At 41.6% G+C, this 13,978-nt stretch overlaps 1 protein-coding gene across 2 annotated transcripts in view; it reads right to left on the reverse strand.

Annotated features, from left to right (window-relative positions):
- Nucleotides 1-13,978, reverse strand: part of KIT (KIT proto-oncogene, receptor tyrosine kinase) — a 156,766-nt gene that overhangs the window by 17,623 nt on the left and 125,165 nt on the right. The window contains exons 13-15 of one of the 2 annotated variants that reach the window (XM_070757138.1): nucleotides 8,368-8,478; nucleotides 6,429-6,570; nucleotides 458-534 (exon numbers count right to left, since the gene is read on the reverse strand). In XM_070757138.1, the coding sequence (XP_070613239.1) occupies nucleotides 458-534; nucleotides 6,429-6,570; nucleotides 8,368-8,478 (330 nt within the window). The remainder of the gene's footprint in view (nucleotides 1-457; nucleotides 535-6,428; nucleotides 6,571-8,367; nucleotides 8,479-13,978) is intronic. The other variant, XM_070757139.1, reaches the window with a different exon arrangement.

Here is a 13,978-nt window from a genome sequence, read left to right on the forward strand (position 1 = left end):
TTCTGGTCCGGTGCCATTAAGGGCTTTATAGGTCATATTCTTGCTGTAGGAACTTAGGAGGGGCTGTGGAAGGTAGAGATGTACCCATAACAAATTCCTTCTAGATTCTCAAGGTCATCCTTTGTTCAGTACCTGCCCGGAAGCTGATGGGAGTAGCAGACACGTTGGCATGTGATAAACTTATGGGTGGGAAAGAAAAGGAATGAACTTTACACTGGGTAGAGAAACCCTTGTAGCTTAGATTCGGGTTTCTCACAGATGTGCTAACATGGCTCTGTTAATAAATTGGAACTTTGAGGAATGCTGTATCCTGGCCTCTGATTTAATTTTGGATGCTATTTGGAACCCTGACATTTACTTCTTTTAATCTAAGATTTATTTTTAGTGGCCACGTTTAAACAAATATCAACAATTTCAGAACAAAAGTTTCTACCCTGCCCCACAAAAAAAAAATTACCTAGTCTTTTAGTGGTTTTGGCGTGGACGACTTGAGAAACTCCTGGTTTCATGTCCATGTACTCATTGGTGGCATCACTGTGTAGGAAAAACAGGGAATATGAGACTAATTCATACATGGAGTTCAAAAGAAAGGACATTGGTTCTGCAACAAGACCAACACAGACTGCAGAGGATAATCAGAACTGCAGAAAAAACAATTGCTGCCAACCTGCCTTCCGTTGTGGACCTGTATACTGCACAAGTCAAAAAGAGGGCAGTGAAAATATTTACTGCCCCCTCGCATCCTGGACATAAACAGTTTCAACTCCTACCCTCAAAATGTTGCTACAGAGCACTGCACACCAAGACAATAGCCACAACAATAGTTTTTTCCCTAATGCCACAACACTGCTAGACAAATAGAAACATAGAAACATAGAAGACTGACGGCAGAAAAAGACCTCATGGTCCATCTAGTCTGCCCTTATACTATTTCCTGTATTTTATCTTACAATGGATATATGTTTATCCCAGGCATGTTTAAATTCAGTTACTGTGGATTTACCAACCACGTCTGCTGGAAGTTTGTTCCAAGGATCTACTACTCTTTCAGTAAAATAATATTTTCTCATGTTGCCTTTGATCATTCCCCCAACTAACTTCAGATTGTGTCCCCTTGTTCTTGTGTTCACTTTCCTATTAAAAACACTTCCCTCCTGGACCTTATTTAACCCTTTAATATATTTAAATGTTTCGATCATGTCCCCCCTTTTCCTTCTGTCCTCCAGACTATACAGATTGAGTTCATTAAGTCTTTCCTGATACGTTTTATGCTTAAGACCTTCCACCATTCTTGTAGCCCGTCTTTGGACCCGTTCAATTTTGTCAATATCTTTTTGTAGGTGAGGTCTCCAGAACTGAACACAGTACTCCAAATGTGGTCTCACCAGCGCTCTATATAAGGGGATCACAATCTCCCTCTTCCTGCTTGTTATACCTCTCCCATCGCTGTCAAACTATTTACTAAGTCTGCGCTACTGTTACTACTAGTTTTTCTCATCATTCCTATCACCCATCTTCTCCCACTTATGACTGTAACTTGGTTGCTTGTATTCTTAAGATTTTTATTAATATTGATTGTTTCCTCATTGCTTATTTGACCCCATGACAATCATGAAGTGTTGTATCTCATGATTCTTGACAAATGTCTCTTTTCTTTTATGTACACTGAGAGCACATGCACCAAAGACAAATTTCTTCTGTGTCCAATCACAGGTGGCCAATAAAGAATTCAATTCAATTCAGTTCAATTCAATTCTATTATATTCTATCTTCTACAAGAACAAAAGAAGCATGTCAAATCTTCAATTGCTACACAACCACATTTCTTAAAAAGAAATGGAAATATATTATTAACCTGATGAAAGGTAATGATACCTAGCTATGGGACTGAAGATACCACTCTGAGTGTTATATTTGAATGCTGACGTTTTAAGGGAAAGGATCTCAGAATTAATTATAAAAAGACAGTTTAAATAATAAGTTATTTGGGTTGAAGAAGGTTAATCTTCACAGAGCCAAAAAGCTTTCCCCTTTTCAAAAGCCATCTTGTTGTAGGAAATTCCCTTTATTAATTGACTGGCCTCCTGAGAAATGACTTATCGTGGATTCTGTTTTAATAATACAAATTAAATAAGAAAGCAGCAAGTGGTAATGTTAAAGGTCTTTTTGTGTGCAGATAATTTCCTGTTAGAAGGAATAGTTTATCTTGACCTGATAAGGTTTTTTTTATCTGATTAAATTTTTGAAATAATTTCTACTTTGTTTTATACACTTTGGGCAAAAAAATCATTTAAAAATTAAAAGATTCTGATCTCTTCCAGCATCTGACAATAGCTATCTGCCTGTCCAACTAACTTGTCTAACTAACTGAACACACTCAAAATCATAGAAATTGTGGTAGACTTTAGGAGAAACCCTCTCATCCTACCACCTCTCACTATACCAGACAACACAGTATCAACAGTAAAGACCTTCAAATTTCTAGGTTCTATTATATCTGAAGGCCTAAAATGGTCATCTAACATCAAAAACATTCTTCACAACGAAGAATGTTCTTTCTGCGCCAACTCAAGGAAGCTCAAACTGTCCAAGGAGCAGAGGAATCACTGAGTCTGTCATCTGCACCTCTATTACTGTTTGGTTTGGTTCTGCAACCCAACAAGACTGACATAGACTTCAGAGAATAATCAGAACTGCAGAAAAAACAGTTGCTGCCAACCTGCCTTCCATTGAGGACCTGTATACTGCACGAGTCAAAAAGAGGGCTATGAAAATATTGACTGACCCCTCACGTCCTGGATATAAACAGTTTCAACTCCTACGCTCAAAACGCCACTACACTGCACACCAAGACAACTAGACACAAGAACAGTTTTTCCCAGAACACCATCACTCTGCTAAACAAATAATTGCTTCAACATTGTCGAACTATTTACTAAGTCTGCACTACTATTACTACTAGTTTTTTCTCACCATTCCTATCACCCATTTCCCCCCACGTATGTCTATATGACTGTAACTCGTTGCTTGTATCCTAAGACTTTTACTAATATTGACTGTTTCTTCATTGCTTATTTGACCTCTATGACAATCATTAAGTGTTGTACCTCACGATTCTTGACAAATGTATCTTTTTCTTTTATGTACACTGAGAGCATATGCACCAAAGACAAATTCCTTGTGTGTCCAATCACACTTGGCCAATAAAGAATTCTATTCTATTCTATTCTATTCTATTCTACTTGACAGATCCAAGCCAACTTCGGCTACTTCAAAAAGCTAAGAAGAAATAGATTTCTTTAGCATACTGACAGTAGACATGTAAAATTCACTACAGTCATTGTGGGCCTGAATCATTTGGATAATTAAATAGAACAATATTTGTGACCCACTGGATTAATCTGAAGAGAAGCTCAAAGGAAATGAACCGGACTAATTCCTAAATAGATCTGTAAGTCTCAAGCTAAGCGGATTTGTTACAACAATCCACCTTAACAAGCTGATTTGCTTTACCAATACAAGCGGCTTTGTTTTAATACAAGGCACCTGTCCACAAGCTACAAGTAAAGTGGATCTCCCATGAATGACCATGTCATTTTGCAAACTGGAATTTTCTGCATGTTCAGAAGTTTTTGTTCTCATGGAAAGGCTCCTTTTCCACTTAATTAAAAGGGATCTGTAGGACAGCGGCTCCAACCTTTGGGGCATCAGGCACCAGTTCCATGGAGAGTTTTTTTCATGGACCGAAGGGGTGTGTGGTTACATAGAAACATAGAAGTCTGACGGCAGAAAAAGACCTCATTGTCCATCAGTCTGCCCTTATACTATTTTCTGTATTTTATCTTAGGATGGATATATGTTTATCCCAGGCATGTTTAAATTCAGTTACTGTGGATTTACCAACCACGTCTGCTGAAAGTTTGTTCCAAGGATCTACTACTCTTTCAGTGAAATAATATTTTCTCATGTTGCTTTTGATCTTTCCCCCAACTAACTTCAGATTGTGTCCCCTTGTTCTTGTGTTCACTTTCCTATTAAAAACACTTCCCTCCTGGACCTTATTTAACCCTTTAACATATTTAAATGTTTCGATCATGTCCCCCCTTTTCCTTCTGTCCTCCAGACTATACAGATTGAGTTCATTAAGTCTTTCCTGATATGTTTTATGCTTAAGACCTTCCACCATTCTTGTAGCCCGTCTTTGGACCCGTTCAATTTTGTCAATATCTTTTTGTAGGTGAGGTTACCAGTGCTGCCTGCATCCCATGGATGGAGCCAATGGTGGAATGCACCCAGTACGGGGCAGCATAGCAGTGTGGTAGTGAAAATTGGGATGCGCACACAGCTGCACATCCCTGATGCATGCACATGTGCCCCCATGAGAGATTTGACTTCTGTGTATGTGCCACAAGTAAAATCTCATGTGAGGATGCTCATATGTGTGAGATTTTGCCTATTTCCATCTTTTTTTTTTGCTTCTGCACATGCGAGATTTTGCTTGCGGCAAGATTTTGCTTGTGGCGCATGCACAGAAGCTGAATCTCATACCGACATGTCCACGTTGGACACACCCATGCCAGTCTCAGATCTTGCAGGTTCTTTCATTGTTATTCTCTGCAAAGAAAGTTTCCCAATCCCTAAGCTAAGTCTTTGCAGGGTATTTTACATTGCTCTAACTTGCTCTCAATAATTTTCTTTCCAGCCGGAATCATTCATTCATTCATTCATTCATTCATTCATTCATTCATTCATTCATTCATTCATTCATTCATTTATTCATTCATTCATTTGTCCAATACACAAATACATAGGAAGAAAAATAGACATGTGATAATATAAAAGAGGGTGAAAGTGAACTTAGAGGAGAGGATATATGAAAGGAAGAGACTATATAAGATAGGTGAAAGAAAGGAGAGACAATTGGACAGGGGACAAAAGGCAATGCTAACAATGTTCCCAGCTCTTACCAGTTTGCCAGCTCTTTCATCGTTATTCTTTGCGAATAATATTTTACAAGTCCTAAGTCTTTGCAGGGTTTTTTTTTCACTGCTCTACTTGCCACAAATGTTTCTTTCCAGGTGATAATGATGTTCCCACCACTTTTTGGTTTGTAAGCTCTTTCATTGTTACTCTCTCCGAATAAGGTTTTTTTAATGCCCTAACCAGGGGATAAAATAATGTGCTGAAACTGACCAGACTAAGGACGCTAGCCAGATGAATATCTGGTAAGCAGATTCTTTTCCCTATTTTCCTCCCCAAATACTAAGGTGCGTTTTATACTCTGGTACATCTTATGCACTGAAAAATACATAAGTGCTAAAGACTTGCGCATCATTAATTTGTATTTGTATTTATTAGATTTGTATGCCGCCCCTCTCCGTAGACTCGGGGCGGCTCACAACAGTGATAAAAATGGTACATAGAGACAAATCTAATAATTAAAATCTAAAATAGCAATTATATATGTAAAAAATCTAAAAAAACCCAGTAAATAAAAACATACATACAGTCATGTTGTGTACAGAAACTACATAGGCAAGGGGGTGATGTCTCTGTTCCCCCAAGCTTGATGACAAAGATAGGTTTTGAGGGGTTTATGAAAGGCAAGGAGGGTGGGGGCAGTTCTAATCTCTGAGGGGAGCTGATTCCAGAGGGTCGGGGCCGCCACAGAGAAGGCTCTCTCCCTGGGTCCCGCCAGACGGCATTGTTTAGTTGACAGGACCCGGAGAAGACCAACTCTGTGGGACACTAACCGGTCGCTGGGATTCATGCGGCAGAAGGCGGTCTCGTAGATAATCTGGTCTGGTGCCATGAAGGGCTTTATAGGTCATAATCAACACTTTGAATTGTGACCAGAAACTGATCGGCAACCAATGCAGACTGAGGAGTGTTGGAGTAACATGGGCATATTTGGGAAAGCCTATGATTGCTCTCACAGCTGCATTCTACACGATCTGAAGTTTCTGAACATTCTTCAAAGGTAGCCCCATGTAGAGAGCATTACAGTAGTCGAGCCTCGAGGTGATGAGGGCATGAGTGACTGTGAGCAGTGACTCCCGGTCCAAATAGGGCCGCAACTGGTGCACCAGGCGAACCTGTGCAAACGCCCCCCTCGCCACAGCTGAAAGATGTTTCTCTAATGTGAGCTGTGGGTCAAGGAGGACGCCCAAGTTGCGGACCCTCTCTGAGGGACCCAGACTATTTAAAAAGCTTATATGAAAGACACACAATGTGTATACTGTATTGGACATTATTCTGAAGAATAGTGAATTTATAAAGAAAAAGAGTCAGGGACACTCTCCCCCCCCCCTACAACCCCCCAATACAACCTCTTGTAAAACAGGCACACGTTTCTAAAAGCCAAAAGCATACAAGAATGCACTGTGATTTCCTGGGAATAACTGCCAATTCTGACAACACAGACTTACTACATGTGTTCTTTCTGATAGAGGATGTTCTTGTAAACAGCAGTTTCTTCAGGCCTCTGGCACATAAAGGATTCCCGTTTCCTCCTTAGGAAATTCAAAAGGTCGCCATAACAGCAATATTCAGTGATGACCAAAGTAGGACCTGCAGATGTAAAGGAAGTGTGAAGAGTGGGTGAATTCCGCATTCTGTCTGAGACATTTTTTTTAATTTTTAAAAAAAAAGATTATTTGTCTATGCGTACAAAAATGGGCTCGTTCAAGCCACATTATTATAAATTAGCGTTTTGGCTTGAAAAGTCATGGGGAAAATTACATCAGTAACATCTTTATTCAGAAGCTGGGTTTTCATCCAATTAAAATGTTGTCATTTCCAATTAATTATTCTAGCACATCAATAGGGCTGCAGTGGAGAAAGACACACACACACAATAAGTAAATCTTGGTTTAATGGCGCAAACCAGATACATCTGCTTCATTTTAAAGACTCCTTCCTAAAGGAACATCTCCGTTCCAAATACAAGCTTGTAACATTTATTCTTTTCATTTACCCCATTTATTATTCATATGGTAATGTTAGAAACAATATGTAACATTTATAGTCCTTAATGCAACTGGAGGGGGAGAGACATTTGGACAGAATAGCCTATAAACACTGAAAACCAGATGCTTGTGGCTTTTAGAAAATATATTAAAAAATGGCAGAATCAGATTATCTATAGTACAAAGTATTTTTACATCAAAGATATGTGTTTCCAATGCTGGTCAGCTAATAAAAAAAAATGGAGTATGTAATATTGTCTGGAATTTCAATTATTGAATGCTGGGCTGATGTGAGTAGATCATAATAATGCTCTTAACTCTCTTAAAGCATATTTTACTAACTAGCTTTCTAGAAGGTTTGTCAAAGTAAAATTACTAGTTTATGTTGCGATAGATATCATAAACTTTAAACACTGGATGGGGAAGAAAGAAAAATAGGGACACAGATAAAGTTTTATTTACTATGTAATAAAGTAGATAATCCACAAAATATGCTGTTTGAAGACTTCTGATTGGTATTCTTGTAAGTCAAATCTGAGTATACTTCATTTTTTCCCTCCACCCACAAAAAAAATAAGGCTGCATTATAAGTCTATCGAGAGCCTGTGGACCAGGAAGTGGATTGCTCTCAATTGGTCATGGTTTTAAGAACCGGTAATGCCACTGGCGGGAGGCTCCGCCCACCTACCCAGGAATCTACTGCACATGAGCAGAAGCATCATGCTTGCGTGCAAGCAAACCGGTAGTAATGGGTTTTAGAACCCACTACTGCTGCGGACCATTCTCCCAGAGTTTGTTCTAATTAGCATTTGAAGCTTTGCAAAACTTTGTTTTACTTCAACCGCTAATGGCCTCTTTATACACTGCTCAAAAAAAATAAAGGGAACACTCAAAGAACACATCCTAGATCCGAATGAATGAAATATTCTCATTGAATACTTTGTTCTGTACAAAGTTGAATGTGATGACAACAGGTGAAATGTATTGTCCATCGGTGTTGCTTCCTAAGTGGAAAGTTTGATTTCACAGAAGTTTGATTTACTTGGAGTTATATTGTGTTGTTCAAGGGTTCCCTTTATTTTTTTGAGCAGTATATTTAGATTACCGGTATGCCCATTCTGTCTTTCATGACATTTCTCAGTCTTGGAAGTAAGATGATCATCCAGTATGCCGAATGGGTTCAAAATTTAAAAATCATTTATTTATGACGAGATACCCAGACATTATGAATTCCTCAGGGTGTCGGAGCAAATGAGTCCCAGAAGAAATGAAAACAGCTTTCGGTCATTGCTTGGCCTCAAATACACAGCCAGGCCCTTATTCTTAGAAACTCTGAAGTGTGAATGGCTATCCTTCCTTTTCTTCTGCATGCACTCGACAAACACTGTCAGAATCCTACCTCCAACAGTACAGGCTCCAAGCAGGTTCACAATGTTGATGTGATTGCCTAGGTAACTCAACACCTTCAGCTCTGACATCAAAGCTTCTTTTTCAGTGAAATGAGCACTGGCTAGAAAAAAGAAACGATGGAACTCAGCAGATGGAAGTGAATAAAAGGGGAAGTTTTGAATTTACAGTATAAAAACGCATAAAGGTGGGATTAAAACCAGGAACCTTATTAGGTAGCATTTCAATATCCAACAACACTCAAAATCAAGGGTGTCATTGAGCGCCACATCAGGGTTGTGTTTGACTAGGCCAGCTCGACGTCACTTATGTTGGGGGTGTTTATGGTGGTCTGAGTGCTTTGCCAGAGAAAATAGGTTCCCGAGCTCTGTTTTCAGCCTAATGGCCTCTTTTTTATTTATTTTTATTTTTTATTTATTGGATTTATATGCTGCCCCTCTCTGCAGACTCGGGGCGGCTAACAACAGTAATAAAACAGCATCTAATAATAATCCAATACTAAAAAGTTAAAAAACCATTATTATAAAAACCAAACATACATACAGATATACCATGCATAAAATTGTAGAGGCCTAGGGCAAAGAGTATCTCAATTCCCCCATGCCTGGCGGCAGAGGTGGGTTTTAAGCAGCTTACAAAAGGCAAGGAGGGTGGGGGCAATTCTAATCTCTGGGGAGAGTTGGTTCCAGAGGGCCGGGGCTGCCACAGAGAAGGCTCTTCCCCTGGGTCCCGCCAAGTGACATTGTTTAGTTGACGGGACCCGGAGAAGACCCACTCTGTGGGACCTAACTGGTTGCTGGGATACGTGCAGCAGAATGGCCTCCTGCAACCTTCTGCCAGTGAAAATGGAGTTTGGGAGGTCAGACCTTCCAAGCTCCATTTTTGCTGACAAAGGCACCATGGGCTGTTCCTTTGCCTGCCATATTGTCAACAGTCATACATATAGAATGTTAGCTTTTTAAAAAATAATAATTTAAATAAATGATCAGGAAGCTAGGTTAGTATACTGTATTTTTCAGACTATAAGATGCACCTAGAGTTACAGGAGGAAAACAAGGGGGAAAATTGGTTTTTGGGCTCTGTGCGTCACAGTTTTGCCCTCCCTGGGCCCCAGAAGCACACTGCAGTACTCTACATTCACTCATTCATTCATTCATTCATTCATTCATTCATTCATTCATTCATTCATTCATTGGATTTGTATGCTGCCCCTCTCCGTAGACTCGGGGCGGCTAACAACAGTAATAAAAAACATCATATAAATCCAATATTAAAACAACTAAAAAATCCTTATTGTAAAACCAAACATTCCTACAAACAAACATAACATGCATAAATTGTAAAGGCCTAGGGGGAAAGAATATCTCAATTCCCCCATGCCTGATGGCAGAGGTGGGTTTTAAGGAGCTTAGGGCAAGGAGGGTGGGGGCAACTCTAATCTCCGGGGGGACTTGGTTCCAGAGGGCCGGGGCCGCCACAGAGAAGGCTTTTCCCCTGGGCCCTGCCAAACAACATTGTTTTGTTGACGGGACCTGGAGAAGGCCCATTCTGTGGGACCTAACCGGTCGCTGGGATTCATGCGGCAGAAGGCGGTCTCGTAGATACCCTGGTCCGGTGCCATGAAGGGCTTTATAGGTGATGACCAACACTTTGAATTGTGCCCGGAAACTGATCGGCAACCAATGCAGACTGCGGAGTGTTGGTGTTACATGGGCATTTTTGGGAAAGCCCATGATAGCTCTCACAGCTGCATACATGGCCCGTTTTTACCAAAAAAAAAAGAGCCCACTTTTGGGCTCCCGAACCCCCTGTGTGTCATGTTTTTGCTCTCATCGACCCCCCCCAGAAGCACTCTGCAATGCTCTGCATGGCCTGTTTTTGGCCTTCAGAGTGCTTCTAGGGGACAGGGAGGGCAAAAATAGGATACACGAAGGGTTTGTGACCCCAAAAATGCACCAATTTTTTGCAAAAACGGGCCGGGTGGAGCACTGCAGAGTGCTTCTGGGAGCCGGGGAGGGTGAAAATGGGATGCAGGGGAGGGGGTGTTCGGGAGGCTGAAAATCCCCATATTCAATCTAGAAGATGCACCTACATTTTCACCCACTTTTAGATGCGGGGAAAGTACATCTTATACTCTGAAAAATACGGTATATGAATTCTTCCGAGCAACTAGTGGTGAGGAACGTTCTTAGGCAATAAAATGGCACTACTTCATGTATCTTTTGATACAAAGGTGGGGGGAGGGAGAGCAACCAACTACATCCACCACAGTGAGTATTTTGTGAATGCTTCTAAGGTCGCTGTTTCGCCTGCCCTTTGGAACAACAAACCCCTGTAGATTTGCTTGGCCCTGGCCCCACAGCTGTCTCCTACGTCTTCACAGGACGTGGAGTCTGCAGGTTGGACGAGCCTGTGGTCTTTATTGACATGATGGTGATGGGTTCAGATTTTTATTACACTTGAGTGCCATTATGTGCATTATGCATTATTAATGCATCAGAGTTATTATTTTCGTCCTGTTGACTTGAATCTTAGGTCTCTGTCCAGAGTTGCAACTGCAAGTTGGGTGGTTATATTATATTATTATTGTTATTATTGTTGTTGTTATTATTATTATTAATTATTATTATTATTATTGGCCGTCCTTCTCCTTGTGGACTCATAAAAGCATAATACAAAGTTTAAAAATACCCAATACATAATAACTACCAAACACTACAAAGTCTATCCCAATAATACAAAAGAGAACCAACACTCATACATAGTGGAGGTTCATCACTTAACGACCCCAGGCCTGCCAACATAGGTGTGTTTCAAAGGCTAGGAGAGTGAGGGTAGTACGAATCTTCGGGGGGGAGTTGGTTCCAGAGGAATGGAGCCGCAACAGCAAAGGCTCTCCCCTGTGGCTCCACTAGTTGGCATTGTTTGGCCGATGGGACCTAGAGGAGGTCAAGGATGTCGACTCTGTGCGACCTAATTGGTCGCTGCGACAGGTGAGGCAGAAGACAGTCCTGTAAGTAATCTGGTCCTAAGCCATGTAGTGCTGGCTTTATTCGTTCGTTCATTCGTTCGTTCATTCATTCATTTTTTTATGCTGCCCTTCTCCTTAGACTCAGAGCAGCTTACAACATGTTAGCAATAGCACATTTTTTAACAGAACCAGCATATTGCCCCCACAATTTGGGTCCTCATTTTACCAACCTCGGAAGGATGGAAGGCTGAGTCAACCTTGAGCTGGTGATGAGATTTGAACCGCTGACCTGCAGATCTAGCAGTCAGCTTTAGTGGCCTGCAGTACTGCACTCTACCCACTGTACTACCTCGGCACATAACCAACACCTTGATTTGTGTTCGGAGACTAATCAGAAGCCAGTGCAGCTCGCGGAGTGTTGGACTAATATGGATGTACCTAGGTGTAGGTATATCTAATAAATACATATACCAAGCTCTAAAAGAGAGATAAGTGCCAGTAGGGACACCTGATGCATTGTATCAGATTCTTTCCTTCTATGATACAATGGTCAGTGGAGATATCCTTGAGAGAGAGGAAGAGGAAGATTTGCAACCAGGGCAACGGTTAGGTAAGCGGCATCTTAGCCCACAAAGAAAATAGGGCCATGGAACACGGGGTGGGCTACTGGGGGTTCAAAAGAACTTCTGGCTAAGATTCTGTGCAGTTCAGAGAACCCCCCAAATCCCAGTCCTGACTGGCCCTAACCACCCAACCCCGCCAGGGGCAGATTGCCATTATAGCCACTACAGGAGAGCTTTGTGCGCAGCTTCAGTTCTCTTGCGTGCGCATACGTGCTATGCGTGCGCGTTCCAACGTGGTTTTGTTCTGTGCATGCACAGGAAGGAAACTGTGCTAAAATCTCATGAGGAGATCTGTGCGAGAGACATTTCAACTTTTTTTTTGCTTCTGTGAATGCGCAAAAGCAAAAAATCCCCTCACAAGGTTTTTAAAAAATGAAAAATTGGAAAAAAATGATGGCAGCATCCATAGGACTGGCACCGTAATGGTTGTGTGCAAATTGCGCAATCTGGCAGCCGCTACCGATGGGCCATCCCCTACCGTACCACTACTGAACCCCGCCCCTTACAGGAGTCCTCACAAGGCCGGTTTTGGATGCAGGTAAGAGCAGGGTGCACGCAGACGCTCAGGGAGGGTAAAAAACGGGTCTAGCAGATGTTTGGTCCATTTCCAGCCTCCAGAGGGTCTCTGGAGCCTGGGGTGGCAGTTTTTGCCCTCCCAGAGGCTCAGTGAAAGCCTTAAGAGGGCAAAAATACTCCTCCACTGTCATAGTGCAGGCGACCGACTAGGCCAGTGATGGCAAACCTATGGCACGGGTGCCACAGGTGGCACGTGGAGCCATATCTGCTGACACGCGAGCTGTTGCCCTAGCTCAGCTCCAATGTGCATGTGTGTGTCAGCCAGCTGATTTTTGACTCACACAGAGGTCTGGGAAGGTGTTTTTGGCTTCCAGAGAGCCTCCAGGGGGATGGGGGAGGGCATTTGGAGTCTGGGGAGGGTGAAACATGAGCCTATTGGGCCCACCAGAAGTTGGGAAACAGGGCATTTCCGGTCTCCAGAGGGCCTCCAAGGGAGGGGTTGGGGGAAGCTGTTTTTGCCCTCCCAAACATTGAATTATGGGTGTGGGAACTTGGAGATGTGCAATAGCACGCGCCCACGCTTTCAGCACCCGAGGGAAAAAAGGTTCATCATCACTGGACTAGCCCATGCCCACCCAGCAATCTGGCAGAAAACCCCTTGCTAAAAGATTTTGAAGCCCACCCCTGCATGCAACCATCTCAGGAGGAAACCTCGCTACTTCTCTAGGAAATAAAGGCAAGGTGGAGGGGGAGGTACTTTGAGACTTGAAAGATTGATGTCTGGCTTTCAAGTCCATCCAGACGAGAAATCAAAGTCGCAAGTACTAACACTAACTTCATTGTCAAGTTAACATTAATGGAATCTTGCGGGCTCCTTTTTGTGCAGGCTCAAGAACACCGCAGGCTGACCTTGATTTATGTGTCTGGAGAGGCGTCACAACTTCAAAAAGTATCTTCACTTTGATACGTTAACAACCAGCATTTGCTGGTTTTGAAAATCTCTTACTAATATATTTTGATTTTGAAGCTCTTTAAGGGTCAAACCCAATTCACTCCAATTGTCCTCCAAAATTAGGCAATGTTACTAGGAGATTCGCCTTTTTGAGGGGACAACTGGGTTGTACAAGTTCCTCTCCAAAGAAGGTCTCCTGCTCTACTTTTCTGAAATTTTGTAATATTCTGTAATTTTACAGAAGATTAATCAAGTCCATTGTGATACCCAAAGTAAGCTTCAGAGTTGTTGCTTTAAAATGAATCGGAATTTCAAATTTATTTATTTATTTATTTATTTATTTATTTATTTATTTATTTATTTGTTTGTTTGTTTGTTTGTTTGTTTGTATGCCGCCCCTCTCCGCAGACTCGGGGCGGCTAACAACAGTATTAAGACAGCATATAACAATAATCCAATACTAAAAACAGTTAAAAACCCATTATTATAAAAACCAATCATACATACAGACATACCATGCATAAAATTGTAAAGGCCTAGG

Source organism: Erythrolamprus reginae, chromosome 7 (assembly GCF_031021105.1).
Source record: "Erythrolamprus reginae isolate rEryReg1 chromosome 7, rEryReg1.hap1, whole genome shotgun sequence".
Lineage (NCBI taxonomy): Eukaryota > Metazoa > Chordata > Lepidosauria > Squamata > Dipsadidae > Erythrolamprus > Erythrolamprus reginae.